This window comes from Danio rerio, chromosome 11, assembly GCF_052040795.2.
Source record: "Danio rerio strain M-AB ecotype USA chromosome 11, GRCz13ab, whole genome shotgun sequence".
Lineage (NCBI taxonomy): Eukaryota > Metazoa > Chordata > Actinopteri > Cypriniformes > Danionidae > Danio > Danio rerio.
This window is the reverse complement of record NC_141031.1, coordinates 43,276,933-43,295,000: the sequence shown is the minus strand read 5'-3', so window position 1 is coordinate 43,295,000 and position 18,068 is coordinate 43,276,933. Positions and strand designations below refer to the sequence as shown.

General features: G+C 36.7%; 2 protein-coding genes across 2 annotated transcripts in view; one reads left to right on the top strand and one right to left on the bottom strand.

Moving 5' to 3' along the window:
- The window catches only part of per3 (period circadian clock 3), a gene marked incomplete at its 3' end in the record, with an annotated part of 76,442 nt that overhangs the window by 6,670 nt on the left and 51,704 nt on the right, over positions 1–18,068 (bottom strand). Inside the window, 2 exon segments of the mRNA NM_131584.3 lie at positions 2,936–2,939; positions 14,776–15,371. Of these exon segments, the coding sequence (NP_571659.3) occupies positions 15,240–15,371 (132 nt within the window).
- uts2b (urotensin 2, beta) lies at positions 182–5,963 on the top strand. The gene is given in 4 exon segments (NM_205591.1): positions 182–306; positions 2,557–2,682; positions 5,583–5,626; positions 5,711–5,963. Coding segments are annotated over 4 exon segments (378 nt in total). The 5' UTR covers positions 182–200; the 3' UTR covers positions 5,813–5,963.

Below are 18,068 nucleotides of genomic sequence, written 5' to 3'. Positions count from 1 at the left end.
AAAGTGTCCCGTTCCTGACGCACTGTCTCTCAGTTTTATGGAGCCATTCATTCATCCTCTGTCAATTTACAAGCGCAGAATATGCAGAGGAGGGAGATGACATGGACACTTCTGAAGCGTATATAAACCCAGGAGGAGTTTCACTGAGGAGAAACTCCAGGCTGAAGGCTTCAGTTTTTTGTGTGTCTGTTGGTGTCATCATGATGTGGAAGCTGCTTCTGCTCTTTGCTTTGCTCCTCACCGTCCTCGAACCTCTGCTCGGTCACCCGGTGGTGCAGTCGGCGGAGATGAGCTTCGGCAGGCCCGGTAAGTGCGCGCATCCACCCAGCACTAGTTAGTTACTTAGTTAGGTAACACTTTAAAATAATGGTCTTTTAGTTAATGTATTTACTAACACGAATAAACAATCAACGGTGTTTATTAATCTTTTTTTAACATTAGTTAATGTAATGTATAATTTAAGGTAATAGTAGTTCCTGCAAACTCACCGTGACTAGTTAACAATCACATCTTTGGATTTTAATAATGTATTAGTAAATGTTGAACTCTAAATAAATATTTTTTTAACAAGAGTATGCATAATTCGTTAATGTTATTAACTAACTGACCATTTTTTCTAAAGTTTTATCCTTAGTTGTAAGGCACATTTGTATTGAGCTGTTCTAAAATACTTTAAAAATGATATAAAGGGGGCATATTATGCAAAAATCACTCTTATAAGGGGTTTAATCACAGTTGTTTGGCAATAGTCTGTGTATATTACTTTGATTGACGTTCTCCCTTTGTACATGTCATCAGAGGGGGAAAGCCCCGCCCCTTAGTGACCATCTCTCCCTCATTAGCATGAACAGCCCTGAGTGAAAAGCAGGCGTCTGCCATTAGAGATATGAATCTGCTGCTATGCTGCCACCTAGGCATTTATAGCTCTAGCCTTTTTTTAAAGAGTACTGGGAGCACAATGTCATTTAAATTTAAAGCGACAGTCACCAAAATTACACATTTAGAATCAAAACCTAAAATAGGCAGTTTCAAAGAGTTATAAAATATTATTTATGTGGTACTTTGATATTTTTTGACTTTTTTTTTACAGAAGCATTTTGTAGTGTTTTTCTTACTTGTCTTGTTTCTAGTCCAAATATATAAAGAAAAAAGTCAATGAAGTAAGAAAAATAATCTTATTTTAGCCCAAAAAACAAGACTATTTTACTCACCTCAATGGCTAATTCTGTCAAACAAAAGCTAGTATTTGAAACTTTCTGCTCAACAGAGGAAAATATTTTAGAAAAATCTTAAAATTATTAAGCAGCACAACTGTTTGTTTGTTTGTTTGTTTATTTATTTGTGTTTCATCAGCATTGGCTATATTATTTGGCAACATGAAGTAAATTTTTAATATATAATTTACAACCATGACTGTTTCTTAATCATAAATTGTACAAAATATACAAATCAGCACAACACTGACAACAATATAATAATAATAATAATAATAATAATAATAATAATAATAATAATAATAATAATAATAATAATAATAATGGGGCGAAGCAGTGGCGCAGTAGGTAGTGCTGTTGCCTCACAGCAAGAAGGTCGCTGGGTCGCTGGTTCGAGCCTCGGCTCAGTTGGCATTTCTGTGTGGAGTTTGCATGCTCTCCCTGCGCTCATGTGAGCTTCCTCCGTTAGCTCCGGTTTCCCCCACAGTCCAAAGAAATGTGGTACAGGTGAATTGGGTAGGCTAAATTGTCCGTGGTGTAAGAATGTGTGTGCGATGTTTCCCAGAGAGGTGTTGCGGCTGGAAGGGCATCCTCTGCGTAAAAAACTTGCTGGATAAGTTGGCGGTTCATTCCGCTGAGGCGACCCCTGGATTAAAGGGATTAAAGGGATTAAGCCGACAAGAAAATGAATGATAATAATAATTTTGTGCATCATATTTGGATGATCTATTGACAAAGCAGTAATAATATGTAGCTTTTTAAAAAAATGTATTTAAACAGAAAACATATTTTTTGCATTTATTTATTAAAAGCATTACTTATGATAACGTCATTTCAAGTTAAAAATAAATTATTTATGTAAAAAATCATATCAATCCCTACCATTTGACAGTTATGAATTTATTTTTAAGTCACAGTTTAATTGAACATGATTTGCTTTACTTAAACCTAGACATGTTTATTAAAAAGTGCATTTTGAATACAAAAACTTGTGATTTAATGTCAACCTGACCACATTTACAGCAAGATACACCAATTAAATGAACCTAAATCAGCAACAAATACCTTCTTAAAGGGACAGTTCACCCAAAAATGAAAATGTCTGTATTATTAACTAACACTTGAGTGGTTCAAAGATCTTTCTTCTGTTAAATACAAACAAGACATACTGAAAACTGCTGGGGAAAAGCAGCTATTGACATCAAAACAATCCTATAAAAGTCAATGGCTGTTTTTCCCCCCAACAATCTTCAGCACATCTTCCTTTGTGTTCAACAAATGCACAGAAGAAACTGATTGCTGCATGTTTCATGATTTTGTAATTGATCATCTTCACCTGCAGTTGTTGTAGAAGAAGAGCAGGCTCTCAATCCAGAGGAGCTGAGTTTCTCGGAGCAGGCGTATCTCTCCCATGATGCCGCAGGGTTCGGTTACCCGTCTCTCATCAGTGGAGACATCAGCAGTGACGGTTAGATGACCTTTGAACACACTTTAAAGTCCGCATGAACATGAAGCTGCGACCTTTTTTTTTTACGTATTGTGACGCAGTTCCTAAAGAAACGAAATGTTAAATGAGAACACAGTGGGCGTGGCTTGCTTTTCTACTGCGAGCTGATTGGATGTAGTAAAGTAGGCGTTTTATTCAGAAAGATCAGGGTTTGGGGAGAGTTATTACAACCTAACAGACTCCTCCTGCTCACCAATTCTGTTTGTTTCTGAAGGGGCGTGGTTAAGGATGTAAGCCACGCCCAATGCCCAAGTCTGACCTAAATCTGAGAATTGAATTGAAAACAAACAGGAATAGTGCAATTTCAAATTTCAATTAAAGATTAGCCGCTTTTCCACTCTCATGCTGAATCGTTCTTTAAGCAGAACCGTTCCATTCCGTGCCAAACTGGGCCAGACAGCACGGATACGGTTTCATTTCCCACTGTCGTGCTGCGACAAAGCTTATTGAAACATTACACAAAACGCATCAGTAGTTCCCTTGCTAATGCAATGAAAACGGCTCCCTTTGTTCAATTGAATTGAACTGTTCACCATAATGCGAGCCATAAAAATCATATGGTTACTTCTGATTGCATGTGGACTTTTGTTTGTTTTATTTGCCGTTTACTTGGGTTTTTGCTAGAAGGGATACAGTTGTGGCTGGAAGTTAAAGATAATTATTTATATTATTTATTATAGTAGCCATGGGCAGCATGGTGGCTCAATGGTTAGCACTGTTGCCTCGCAGCAAGAAGGTCACTGGTTCAAGTCCCGGCTGGGTCAGTTGGCATTTCTGTGTGGAGTTTGCATGTTCTCTTCGTGTTGGTGTGGGTTTTCTCTGGGTGCTCTGGATTCCCCCACAGTCCAAACACATGCGCTATAGGTGATTGAATAAGCTAAATTGGACATAGTGTATGAGTGTGAATGTGAAAGTGTATGGGTGTTTTCCAGTACTGTGTTGCCGCTGGAAGGACATCTGATGAATAAAGTGACTAAGCCGTCGGAAAATAAATGATTGAATATCATATTAGCCATTCATTGTATTTTATTAACATCTACCCAACCCGCACAGTAATGAAAAAAACGTAATTATACCAAGTGTTATTCATAATATTTATTAAATCACCCTGAAATGTTTTTTTTTTTTACGTCTACCCCAACAGGGTATATGCCAAGCTAGTGTGTTTTCCATACTGATAAACTTCCGGTGACCTGTTATTGTGAACTTTTTTTCCATTTTATACGGTTCCTTTTACAGCACTGATGTTGTAATGTCATTAAAATACATTCAGTTAAATAAACTTTGGCATTTATTTAGTTGCTCAAGCGTAAAACGAGACAAAAAGCCGTTTACTCTCACGCGGCCGTCAGAATCGGCAGGCTAGCGCAGAAGCTCCATTGAATATACTGGGGTAAAATAAATGCTCATATTATAAAGACATGGCGGGGAAAATGTAATTTAATGCAGTGCTTCTTGTACTGATCGCTGATTTTGAAAGAAAACAGCCCTTAAACGTGCCGGTTTTTGCATTGGCGTACAGTTCGCTGGAAGCGCTTAACCCAGGTTACTGGCAAATTAAAATTCCTATTAGCATGCTTCGGCATATATCCTACTGTCTCACCAATATAAATGTTACGTTTTTTCAAATCTAATTTTTTTCCCTCACATTTTATTTTCACACGCAAAATAAAAATGCAATAAAACCAAAAAGAATAAACGGCTTTAAAAATTATTCTCTGTGTTGCAGAAAATTACACAGAGAGACAGAAAACAATAAAAAAAAGCTGTTTTATTTTAGTGAGTTTTTTTTTGTCAGTTTTTTTAACACTTTTATATAGTCTTTATATTTTTTGTTTATTTTAACACGTTAAATTAAATGTAAATTAGAAACATTTTCTCAGTAAATACTTAAAAACAGGTTTTAAAAGTAGCATTAAAACAGTGAATCTGTTAAAAGTTGTTTATTGATGTCCAGAGAAAAATATAATTTTAGTAAAAATAAATGATTTTTTTATTTGATACAATTAAAATAGTTTAAATAATTTATTTAAAAAAAAATATATATTTTTTAAATAATTCTGATATTTTGCCATTTTTAACTGTCTATTTAAAAAGTATTTATATTTTATTTATTTTCTTTTCTTTCCAAACATAGCTCAAAACATTTTTTAAATCCTCTATTTTTTAACATCTTCTTTTATTTAAATATGAATTATTTATTTTAAGTAAAACAAGTATTTTTAGTTAACCATTATAACTTGCTTGAAACATTCATTCATTCATTTTCCTTTGGCTTAGTCCCTTATCTATCAGGGGTCACCACAGTGGAATGAACCGCCAACTACTCCAGCATATGTTTTATGCAGCGGATGCCCTTCCAGCTGCAACCCATCACTGGGAAACATCCATACACACTCATTCACACACACACTACGGACAATTTAGTTCATTCAATTCACCTGTACAGCATGTGTTTGGACTGTGGGGGAAACCGGAGCACCCGGAGAAAACCCTCACCAACACGGGGAGAACATGCAAACTCCACACAGCAAGAAGGTCGCTGGTTCGAGCCTCGGCTGGAACAGTTGGCATTTCTGTGTGGAGTTTGCATGTTCTCCCCGTGTTAGCTCTGGTTTCCTCCAGGTGCTCCGGTTTCCCCCACAAGTCCAAAGACTTGCGGTACAGGTATGTGTGTGAATAAGAGTGTATGGGTGTTTGCGGCGTGAAAGGCATCCGCTCCGTAAAACATATGCTGAATAAGTTGGCGGTTCATTCCGCTGTGGTGACCCCTGATGAATAAAGGGACTAAACTGAAAATGAATGAATAATATGAGCATGAGTGAAAGTAACACTCTCATTGTTGTTGTTCTCCTTCACAGGTCTCAGAACAGCAGGATTTGTCCCCAGTCAAGCTGTAAAAGAGGTGAGTGATTAAATGCGACATCATTAAATCAACAAACAGCCATAAAATTCAATCCACACATATTAACATCCACTTCTCATTCAGGCCTTGCTGGAAAAACCGCTGTGGAGTCGTTTTCTGGGCAGCAGAAAGCAGTATCACAAACGCGGCAGCAACACAGAGTGCTTCTGGAAATACTGTGTGTAAAATACCAACAACACACACACACACTCTCATGCCCTTCACCCCAATGCACTAAACATGCAGAAAAAACTAAAAAGATCTTGATGTTTGTAGAAAAAATAGCTGATTATTTATTTGTACTCTTTACCTTTGATGTAAATAAAGTAAATATGTATAAAGCAGTGTGGATTTGTATGTTTATGCATGCATTACTTTGTTGAATACATTTAAACAAATAAATTAAGAGACTGTAGGTGAAAATAAAACAGTAAAACAATTAGAGTCCACAGTTGATTGATTGCAAGATCTCTGAAATTGTATGTTTATGGTGATCCTTATTTGTGAATCACACTTGTGGTCTTTGGGGTCAAAAAGGGACGGACGCCTGTAAAACACACTGATTGTTTTTCAGTATAGATGAATCTAATTTATTTTTGTTTCATAATATTTATTCTAGTGCATTTTTAATTTTGAGAAGGGTTTGTGGTAAAATGAAATATTTATGTAGTAAATAACATCAGTTTTTTTCCCCATTGAAAACAATGGATTTTATTTTTATTTATTTTTAAAATATTGCAGTATTCATTCAATTATTTTCCTTCAGCTTACTCCTTTATTTATTAGGGGTCGCCACAGTGGAATGACCTGCCAACTATTCCAGCATGCGTTTTACACAGCGGATGTCCTTCCAGCTGCAACACAGTACTGGAAAACACCCATACGCTCTCACATTCACACTCATACACTATGGCCAATTTAGTTGATTCAATTCACCTATAGCGCATGTGTATGGACTGTGGGGGAAGCCGGAGCACCCGGAGGAAATGCATACCAACACCTACACGGGGAAAACATGCAAACTCTGCACAAAAAATGCAAACGGAACCAGACGGTACTCGAACCAGCGACCTTGCTGTGAGGCGACAGTGCTAACCACTGAGCCACTGTGGCACCCATTATTGCAGCATTTCCAGGTAGAATAGAGACTCTGCCATTTAAAAACTAAACCAAAAAGGCAGATTAGCACCATCTGATTGTAGAAAAAAATCAATAGTCTGGTCTAAAATGACCGAAGACTATCAGAGGGTTGAAGTATTTGTGTAAGAAAGCAATTGAAATAATATTCACTCGTTTTCATCCATTTCTAGCACACAAAAACCGGCATATTGTATGAAGAAGAGTTCAAAAATAATTTCATAAATGTTGATGTCAAAAATCTTCACATATTATAGTGAAATCTTAACATTGAGGGTAGTTTGGGAATTTCATTTATCCCTCCATATATGTGAAAACAGAAATAAAAATGCAAACAGAGCAACAATATATGGGTTTTTACGTATAGTAAAATATAATTAGGCAAAATATGTTTGAACAAATCCCTCAGTAAAAACATTCAGAATATGAGAGGAATAAAACTTTGAGGTTTATAAAATTTCCTGCTCAGAGCAGTAAAAAAGTTACACTCACCGGCCACTTTATTAGGTACACCTTACTAGTACGCTTGCCTTCAGAACTGCCTTAATCTTCCGTGGCAGTTTACCTGGTGTGGTCTTCTGCTGCTGTAGCCCATCTGCCTCAAGGTCGTGTTGTGCATTCAGAGATGCTCCTCTGCAGACCTCGGTTGTAACGAGTAGTTATTTGAGTTACTGTTGCCTTTCTATCAGCTGGAACCAGTCTGGCCATTCTCCTCGGACATCAACAAGGCATTTGCACCCACAGAACCGCCGCTCACTGGATAGTTTCCCTTTTTCAGACCATTCTCTGTGAACTCTAGAGATGGTTGTGTATGAAAGTCCCAGTAGATCAGCAGTTTCTGAAATACTCAGATCAGCCCATCTGGCACCAACAACCATGCCAAATTCAAAGTCACTTAAATCAGGTGAAATAACCAGTTGGACAGGTGTACCTATTAAAGTGGCTAGTGAGTGTAGTTAAAAAATAAAATCTAGACACAGATTAATACATAAACACTAGAAAAACACTTTCTGAAAATATAAAAAACATAAAGGGGTAGTTCACCTACAAATAAAAAACTGTACTATTTACTCTATCAAGGGCTCCCAAATATTTATATATATATATATATATATATATATATATATATATATATATATATATATATATATATATATATATATATTGAAGACAAAAGAAGATATTTTGAAAAATGTTAAGCACTGCGACCAATTGACAAACATTGGTGAAAAAAAAACCCAAATACTATGGAAGTCAATGGTAATAGGTTCAAGATTTTGTGTTAAAAAGAAAAAAAGAAACTCCGGCTGCTTTCTCATTTGTGGTTCCATTAATTTGGAATGAATGCTACAACGAATGATACATTGTAGCATTTTTCTGCCGTCTTAAGTCGTTTTCACACCACGCTGATTGCTTTGGTTCGAACCCGTTGAAAAGAACCAAAACTTATTGGCCAAACGTTATTGAACGTATTTCCTAAACTACTTATCGATTGGTCAGAATTAACGTGCAGGAAAATGACAAAGGACATCCCGCAAATAAACAAACTGGCGGACACAAAATGTCACTTTTTACTGTGGAGCTACGACTGCGCTGGCTGATTGTATCCCTGCTCATAGTATACTATATAGCTTGTATACATCACTTTAGACAAACTATACATTTCGAGAATGAAGCGCAACTGTGGCTGGAAAACAATGTTTTGATGCATTGCAAATGGCGAAGGTGCATCGCACCTCACTTTAGGAGGAGGCATGAATTAATTTAGCTAAACTGCGACATGATCATCTTCCGAAAATATTACCAACGATCCATCAGGTAATGTTTTTCCCTCTCTCTCTCTCTTTCTCTGTTTAAAGTTGTTAGTAAAGCACTGTCAACAAATATGTTTTCCTCCACATTCCATAATGCACAGTGCATCAGGCTACGGCCGCTGGATTAGACCAAAAAGGCAAAGTACATTTTGCGGTTGGGTCTGTTTTAAATCGGATCATATTCTGACCACAAACAAACCACTTGAGAGTTTGTTTGAAAGTGTACAGAGACCACCTCTTCAATGAAATCTTGGTTCGCTTTTTTGGTCCACTTTTGTTGCGCACTCGAGTGTGATTGCTACATTCACACCTGCCCAATCGAACCGCATCAAGTGGGAAAACGAACTCTAGTGCCATTTAACTGAATTTAAGACAGGTGTGAAAGCACTCTCAAAAAGGTTGGTGACAAGTGAAGAATGATTAAACGATGACAGAAATGTCATTTTTAGATGAACTATGCCTTTAAAAGGGAACAAAACACAATTCAAACTGGATAAATAAGAGGACATTTCAAAAGAGTTGAAGTCATTGTGGTCTTTATTCATAGTCATCATGTGGCGTCACAAAATAGTTCCCTGAAATTTGAGACAAAATGGCTTTTTCATAGTTACTGAATTTTGCACCTTGTTTTTTTTTTTACGTAAAATACATCATAGTGATATTTACACTTCTTTCTAAAAACTGTACAAAATCTATCTTTCGATCACAAAACTGTACAGATCAGAAGCTTTGTGTTGGGTGGCGACAGCGGCTATGTCAAACTACAACTGATGTGAAAATGGGGAAAACCACAGAAAACACGCACGCAGACACACACACACAGACACACACACACGCACACATTCTTCTGAACACGACAGATCAATAAATAAAGAACAAAACACAGGATGATAAAAATGAGGTCTGGTGCAAATGTGGACCGCTGCAGTGAGCTGGTCTTTCCAAGAACTTTATGAAGGATTTGAGGAGTTTTATAGTTTACTAGTGAAGAGCATGAAATATGTTCAGCTCACAATTCACCAGAAATATAATAACAATAATGATATTCTATATAATATATATTATTTTCTTTTAAGGATTTAAAAGATTTGTAATTTATTTTCCAAAATTATTACATTTTGAATGTATACACTACCTGATAAAAGTCTTGTCGTCAATCCCAATTTTAAGAGCAACAAATAATAACTTGACTTCTAGTTGATCATTTGGAAAAGTGGCAGAAGGTGGATTTTTCTGATGAAATATCTGTTGCTGCATCCCAATCATCACAAATACTCTAGAAGAACTACTGGAACCCACATGGAGCCAAGATTCTCACAGAAATCAGTCTTGGTGAAGGAAAAATCATGGTTTGGGGTTACATTCAGTATGGGGGTGTGTGAGAGATCTGCAGAGTGGACGGCAACATCAGCAGCCTGAGGTATCAAGACATTTGCGCTGCCCATTACATCACAAACCACAGGAGAGGGACAATTCTCCAGCAGGATAGCGCTCCTTCTCATACTTCAGCCTCCACATCAAAGCTCCTGACAACAAAGAAGGTCAAGGTGCTCCAGGATTGGCCAGCCCAGTCACCAGACATGAACATTATCGAGCATATCTGAAGTAAGATGATGGAGGAGGCATTGAAGATGAATCCAAAGGATTTTGATGAACTCTGGGAGTCCTGCAAGAACTCTTTCTTCGCCATTCCAGATGACTTTATTAATAAGTGATTGAGGCATTGCAGAGATGTATGGATGCAGTCCTCCAAGCTCATGATGGAGTCAGACACAATATTCATTCTGTCTCCACTGCAGCATGACTTTATATTCTATACTGGACATTATTTCTGTTCAGTGACAAGACTTTCGTCTAAGCAAAGTCAGACCTTACCGTCCTAATTCAATAATTAAAAATCAAGACATGATCATATTTTATTTTGGTAAATTAAGTGTAATCTAGAGGCTCTTGCCTTTCATATAAGCCACTTCTGATACCAAATGATCAACTAGAAGTCAAGTTATTATTTGCTGCTCCTAAAACTTGATTAGGCGACAAGACGTTTGTCAGGCAGTCTAGATACACACACACTTATGTTAATCTTTATTAAATTATCGTGTTTTTTATGTGTCCTGAAATTTTCACTTGGGTGAAACATGCAAGCTTCTCTAGGCATGGAAAACAAAACATGGAAGTTAACACCTTGCACTTGGTTCAGATCTTAAAATATTTCTGATTTATAGTCATATCTCAGATTTTATTTCCCCTCAGAATTGAGACCTAATGTCGCAATTACTTTTTAAAAAGAAAAACGAGACTCATGTATGTTTTCGTCATCCAAGAAAAAAAATAAATCTGTCTGTATCTTCGAATTACACCATCACTGAGAGTGTTAAACCATAGAAAACCCTTGCTGGACATCTTTCAGTCACATCTATAGATGAAAACGAACAAACACGTGGACAGGAAAAACAGATTTAAGGCCTCATTCAAATGATGTGTCTGACTTAAACGAATTTAGTCATTAGAAGATCATCTCTCAGGAAAGGATCTTAAAGGAAAATAAAGCAAAACAAGCAGCGCTCAAACAAAACAAGCAGCTATTAAAAACCACAGCGATGACTTTCATTCAGTTTTGGTGCTTTTAGACGTTCTTTAGTGATGCTGCGGCATTGTGGGACATTTATATTCATTTAGTGGTCAGAGAGAAACTCACTACTGAAGATCATAAACCCTCCTGAGCTCAGAGGAGGACATATATTTAATTAAAAGGGTCATGAACTGCATGTTTTATGAGATTGTACTGTTCTCAAGGTCCGCTTATATCAACATTTAGCATTTAGAAATAATAGGTTTGACATCCCTCATCTGAATACACTGTTTACATATGCATGGTCGACGCCCACAAGTGTGATTGGCCGACGGTTTAGCATTTTTATGAATGTGTGTGCTTCTGTGTGTGTTCGACGGTATTTACAAATAAAGTCTCGTACACACTGGGAAGCTTATAACTCAATTTAATTAAAAATGAACTGAGTGAAAATGCAAAATCACTTCCTGATATTAGATGGCGGCTAAAGGTGCATTAAGTATGATGGAGTATGACTACCTAGTGGTTAAACTAGGTACTGCAATTCAAATTCAAAACACTGGATGGTTTGTTTTGATGCACACACAAAATGCAAGATTGACGACACCGACAGAAGCGACTCAAAATCGAAAGTACTCACGCAGGTTGATTGATAACAAAGGCGAATTTCCAGTGGGCGGCGAGATTGAAGTGAAATACACAACGTATTTGCAGCGATCAAGCGGACTTTGCTCCTATCGTGTCGTCAGTACATATTCTAATAATTTAAAGTTAGCTTGAGGTAAAAAAATTATAAAAATCACGCGGGTAAACTATGTTTGAAATGACGCGTTGCTCTGCATGACACTGTAAACTGCTCAGATAATGTTTCCATTGCTAATATTTGTATCGCTTGCAAATTAAAAACCACCTCTGAATTTTATAACTCTTCAATCACTCAACTTTTTAGTTTTAATCACAATTGTTTTACCGAGACTTTTTTTTTTTGCCATTCATGCCCAACCAGATTTTTTTACTGCAAATGAGCTGAGATGAAAATGCTAAATCACTTTCTGATATTAGTTGGCGGTCAAAGGTGCATAAACTATGATGGAGTATGACTACCTAGTGGTTTAACTAGGTACTGCGGTCGAAATTTAAAATACTGGATGGTTTATTTTGATGCACGCACAAGATGTAAGATCGACGACACCAACAGAAGCGACTTAAAATCGGAAGTACTCACGCAGGTAGATTGATTACATAGACGAATTTCCACCAGGCGGCGAGAATAAAGTGAAATGCACAACGTATTTGCAGCGATCATGCAGACTTTGCGCCAAATGTGTCTTTAGTACAAATTCAAATTATTCAACTTGATCTAAAAGTTAGCTTGAGGTAAAAAAAAAAAAAAAAACATTCTGCAGGTAAACTAGAGAGGGACCTGGTGGTCTGCATGACACTGTAAACTGCTCAGATAATGTTACCATTGGTAATATTTGTATCGCTTGTAAATTAAAAACCAACTCTGAATTTAGAACTCTTAAATCACTCAACTCTTTAGTTTTAAATCACAACTGTTTTTCTGGGACGTTTCTTTCAAGCAGTTTTTTATGGCAAATGAGCCGAGTGAAAATGCAAAATCACTTGCTGACATTCGAGGGCTGTTAAAGGACATTATGTAGGACTGAGTATGTAGGACCTAGTGGTTAAATGAGGTACTGCAGTTCAAATTCAAAATACTGGATTCTTTGTTTTGACCTACACACTGGATGTCAGATTGACGACACCAACAACAGCGAGTCAAAATCGAAAGTATTCATGCAAGTAGATTACATGGGTAAATTTCCATCAGGCGGCAAGAATGAAGTGAAATACACAATGTATTTGCAGAGATCACATGGACTTTGCGCCAATCGTGTCTTTAGTACAAATACAAATATTTCAACTTGACCTGAAAATTAGTTTGAGGTAGAAAAACATCCTGCGGGTAAACTAGAGTGATGCGCTGCTCTGCATGACAGTGTAAACGGCTCAGACAATGTTTACATTAGTAATATTTCTAACATTTGCAAATTAAAAACCACCTCTGAATATTATGACTGTTTAATCACTCAGTTCTTTAGTTTTTAATCACAATTGTTTTGCAGACTTGTTTTTTTGGTATTCATGCCCAAGCTATTCTTTTACTACTTATGAGCTGAGTGAAAATGCAAAATCACTTGCTGATATTTGATGGCGGTTAAAAAGGCAGTAAGTACGCAAGACAGTAAGTACCACCTAGTGGTTGAACTAGGTACTGCAGTCCAAATTTAAAATACTGGATGGTTTGTTTTGATGCACACACAAGATGTAAGATTAACGATACCAACAGCAGCGAGTTAAAATCGAAAGTATTTATGCAAGTAGATTGCATTGAGAATGAAGCGAAATGCACAAAGTATTTGCACAATAACGCAGACTTCGCCCCAATTGTGTCAATTGATGACAGTCAAAGGTGCACTAAGTATGATAGAGTATAACTACCATGTGATTGAACTAGGTACTGCAGTCCAAATTCAAAATATTCAAAAGTATTAATGCAAGTAGATTAGTTTATTGTCCAACAGGTGGCAAGAATAAAGCGTAACGTATAAACGTATTTGCAGTGATCACATGGACTTTGCTCCAATTGTGAATGTTTTTCAAATAATCAAGTGGAAAATTAGCTTGAGGTGAAAAACATCTTGTGGGTAAACAAGAGAGAGTGACGCGGTGCTCTGCATGACACTGTAAACTGCTCAGACAATGTTTACATGGGTAGTATTTCTATTGTTTGCAAATTAAAAACCGCCACATGTGGATTGTATTAACTCTGAATCCGTGTCTCATTTTGAGACTGCTGCTACTGTCCTGCGGTGGTCGAAGTTGTGGTTTATACATGGTTACATGGATTTTATCCACTCTTCTAAAAGTGTAGATGGTGGATTAACATTCAGCACATGATTACTAATAATATGTGTCATTATTTGTAACCTTAGATGGCATGGTTTCCAAAACCAAATCTGTCAGTGTTATTTTCATTCTCATCTTCAGCGCTTTACATTTTCGCGGTTGTAAATCTCCCTGTCAACCCAAGCCAGAAGGCATTGACTGAGTGATTGTGATTGACAGCTGATATTAACCAATCCATTTGCGTTCAGTTCTAGAGCAATGGGCCAATAAGAAGAGCGTGAAGGCGGGGCAAGCATTACGGATTTGGCTTTGTTTACTGCAGCAAGTTGACATGAGACAGTTTAAAACCATTCCTGAGCGCTGCGTTTCACGTTTCAAGTGCAAAGATGCATTCTGCGTGAATGTCACCTGAATCCGCGCATGTGGTGAACATCTTGCAGTAAAAACTGGTCGCACAAAATAATTTTATGCACAAATGCTCCCAAATACATTTTGAGGTCACATTGATAAGACTTAGGGCGCATATGCGGCCAAAATGGTCACAATTTCGAGCCCCGATATAGCACCTTTAATGAAAAACAGAAATACCCTGGGACACAAGGTGGCGCTGAGCAACTTAATGCTTCTGGCACTCGCTTGTTGCGCAGAAAAAAGAAGCCACCCTCACACATTTTCCTGTATTTATTGTGTAATGTTTTCCACTACACTTTAATGGAGCTAAACAGACAGTGATGTAAAAGTGGGTGTTGATTTTCTATGGAGGCGGGGCTTAGTCACACTATTACATAGAGGCACATTCATAACCTGTCATTTTGTCAGACTGGCTTCAATAATAGTCTGTTTTTAAGCTGGAGAGAATATTTAGCATTTTAAAACTGGCTGGATGTTTTAATAGAGCACTGACCTGTCATAGGAATTCATTTGAATAGATTTTGAATTTCTCAGTTCATGACCCCCTTAAAAACTGCTTTAAAAAAGACATATTAGAGCAACTAAGCACAAACATCACTACCAAATTAAAGTCTGATATTCACAGTAATTTGGGTCCATGGTCTGTAACGGAGAGAAGTGTCCATCTCCTGCGAGTGTACAGACTCACTGTGAGCGGACAGGAATCGGCTCTTTGTGTGGTTGCGGGACCAGCGGCTGCTCTGATTGGCTGAGGACTGGAGTGATGTCAGGTGTCTGTATCGGGTCTGTTTTCCTGTGGTGGACAGTCTTGTGGACAGGAGATGTCAGGAGGGTTTGGAGAGTCCGTTTGAAGATTCAGCTTCTCATTCGGCTCTATTGTGTTACAACTTACACAACCCTAAAAAATAAAACAACAACGACATGTGTGATCACAGTGAAACACTAAATAGATATATTATTGCTAGACTGATAATGATCTGTAATGTAAAAAAAGCTGAAATTAACTGCTAAATTCATCACAGTGCAAGTAGGTATCACTGTAGTGGGAGGGATTTTACTGCAAGTAGGCTTGGTGACCTCCAAGTCGGAGGGATTTACGCCACAAGTGGGCTGTGTTGCTGTAGATGTAGTAGACATTAATAAAATAAAACTGGTTACTGTAAGGTTGGGTTTAGGGTTGGGGCAATACAGGCATTCATAAAACACAATAGTTGGACTCTGTCAAAAAACACAGATTCATTCTTATTATGAATATTTATTATTGTCAGCCACTTTAAACATTATGAATAGTTTGAACATTAACACTGCACTGTGCTTACAGGTAAAAAATAAATAAAAGGTCAACGTTTAAATTAAAATGTGCTTTTAAAGTTAATTAAAATGGCACTGTTCTTAAAAAGTAAAACGAAAACTGCTGTACTCATACATCATTTAGTATAGTATTATATAGTAGCCTATTCATCAAAACCTGAGAATGTTCCTTGGACCTTATAAATATAGGCTATACAGGGTTCAACGCTTAGGATTTTTTCTAGTGGGCCAATCAGGCCAGTGGTTGAGATTTTTACTTGCCCTGCCAAAGTTTTCACTGGCCCCACAAAAAAAAAAAAAAAAGGTTAACAGCTATTTCTTAGCCACATATTTTAAATAATGTGGCAAAATAATGTCTGTGAATCCAGAATTTAAACATTTTAAAAATGTTAATAAATGTAAAATGAGAAAAATTCAAGATTTTATGCAAACGAAAGAGCAGTATAGAAAATGTGCTGGCATTTTATTGCAATTCTAAATTATTTGTTTAAAAATGGATTGCCAAGCTGACGACAACTTTTTTTTTTTTTTTTTTTTGCCAGATTCTTAATTTTGTTCCCATGTAATTGTCTGCTTCCAAGACTTTAGAAACAGACGCTTTCTTTTAGCCTCATAGTTTGATGTTGCCATCTTTTCATTGTACTGGTTGTTACCAGGTTCCGGAAAAAATGAACATGCTCATCGTTACTGGCCGAAAGGGGCCAGTAACAATCCTGTCTACTGTCCCGAGCGTCTTTCACGCTGGCCAAAAACTCTTTTTGCTAAATTTTGAAATATATGTTGCATGTGTGTATTACTTATTTGCATATCTTTGAAATCTAAACATTAACTTGTATTTTTTATTTATTTATTTATTTATTTTTTTAGTTTAGTTTATTTGTTTACAGGGTCAATGCACATTAATAAACATTACTGTAAAATGTGCCAGAATTAGCCAAGAATGGCTATTTTTTATCCGTAGACCCCTTACAGAATGTTAAAAAGTCACACCTAAAATAGAAGCACAACATTAAACATTAAATACACTTTCATATAAAATATATTTTTTCACTTTCATATTTTAAATATATGAATTGGATTTACATATTTAAATTACAAATTAGATCTGCGTATTGCAAGTTAGAGTAGGCTTTGTGTGTCAGAAAAGCAAGTGCTTAAATTATACCTGTCAACATTGGGATATCAAAATACGGGATACACCCCCAACAACTCTTACAAATATGGGGAGGAAATCAGCTTCAAATGATAGAATGCATAACAAACATTAGAAAATTAAAGAAAAATAAAAGGTTTAGCCTATTAAAATCAATTTAATTACTTAATTATTTAGCGAGTCCTCCACGTACCACTAAAAGGAAGCCCGTACCAGAGTTTGAGAACTCTGCCACTGTCATGCTTGGTTTGGGACTTGTGGAGCTGCGGATCGATGGATTTGCTCTTCAGTGTTTGAACTGGCAGCAGTGAAAATTAAACCACACTGAACTGAACTAAACTGAACTTCAACACTGAAAACTGAACTGACACTAGGGCTGCTCGATTTTGGGAAAAATCATAATCACAATTATTTTGGTCATAATTGTAATCACGATTATTCAAAACGATTACTGTTGAGGTCAAAATGATTAGCGCTTCTGAGAATTAAAAAAAATAAAAAATTCCCAAATGATGTTTAACAGAGCAAGGTATTTTAATAGTATTTCCTCTAATATTTTTTCTTCTGGAGAAAGGCTTATAATTATGTTTAGAAATGTGTTGAAAAAAAAATCTTTTTTCCATTAAACAGAAATTGAGGAAAAAGGGTTGCTAATATTCAGGAGAGCTAATAATTCTGACTTGAACTGTATAAAGTTATTTACCTCCCTGCAAAGGAAAGAGAAATAGATACAATAGAATAAAAATATGAAACAAACTGTGCTTTAAGCATCTTCACTATAAGAAAAACACTTAAGCTACAAAAGTCCTTCAGTCAAGAGCAGTGAGGGATTTTCTCCTTTTCTTATTTAATTAATAATGATCGAAACAGGCGGCATCAGTAATTGCGCGCTGTCACTTTAATGGTTTTGCTTTCACGTTTCTTTTGATCCTCAACTCTTTTGTTTATTACACAAATGAGGGTTAATAAGAATAATCACTAAACATTGCGTTTTGACACCTATTTGTCCATTAAAGCGCTCATGTTAAGATGACTTCAGATGCTCTGCTCGTCACAGTGTGCGAATGAGACCAAGTACAACCGTCTGCAGCCCGCATGCTTCTGACTGTGTGTGCGCACAGTCAGAAGCAA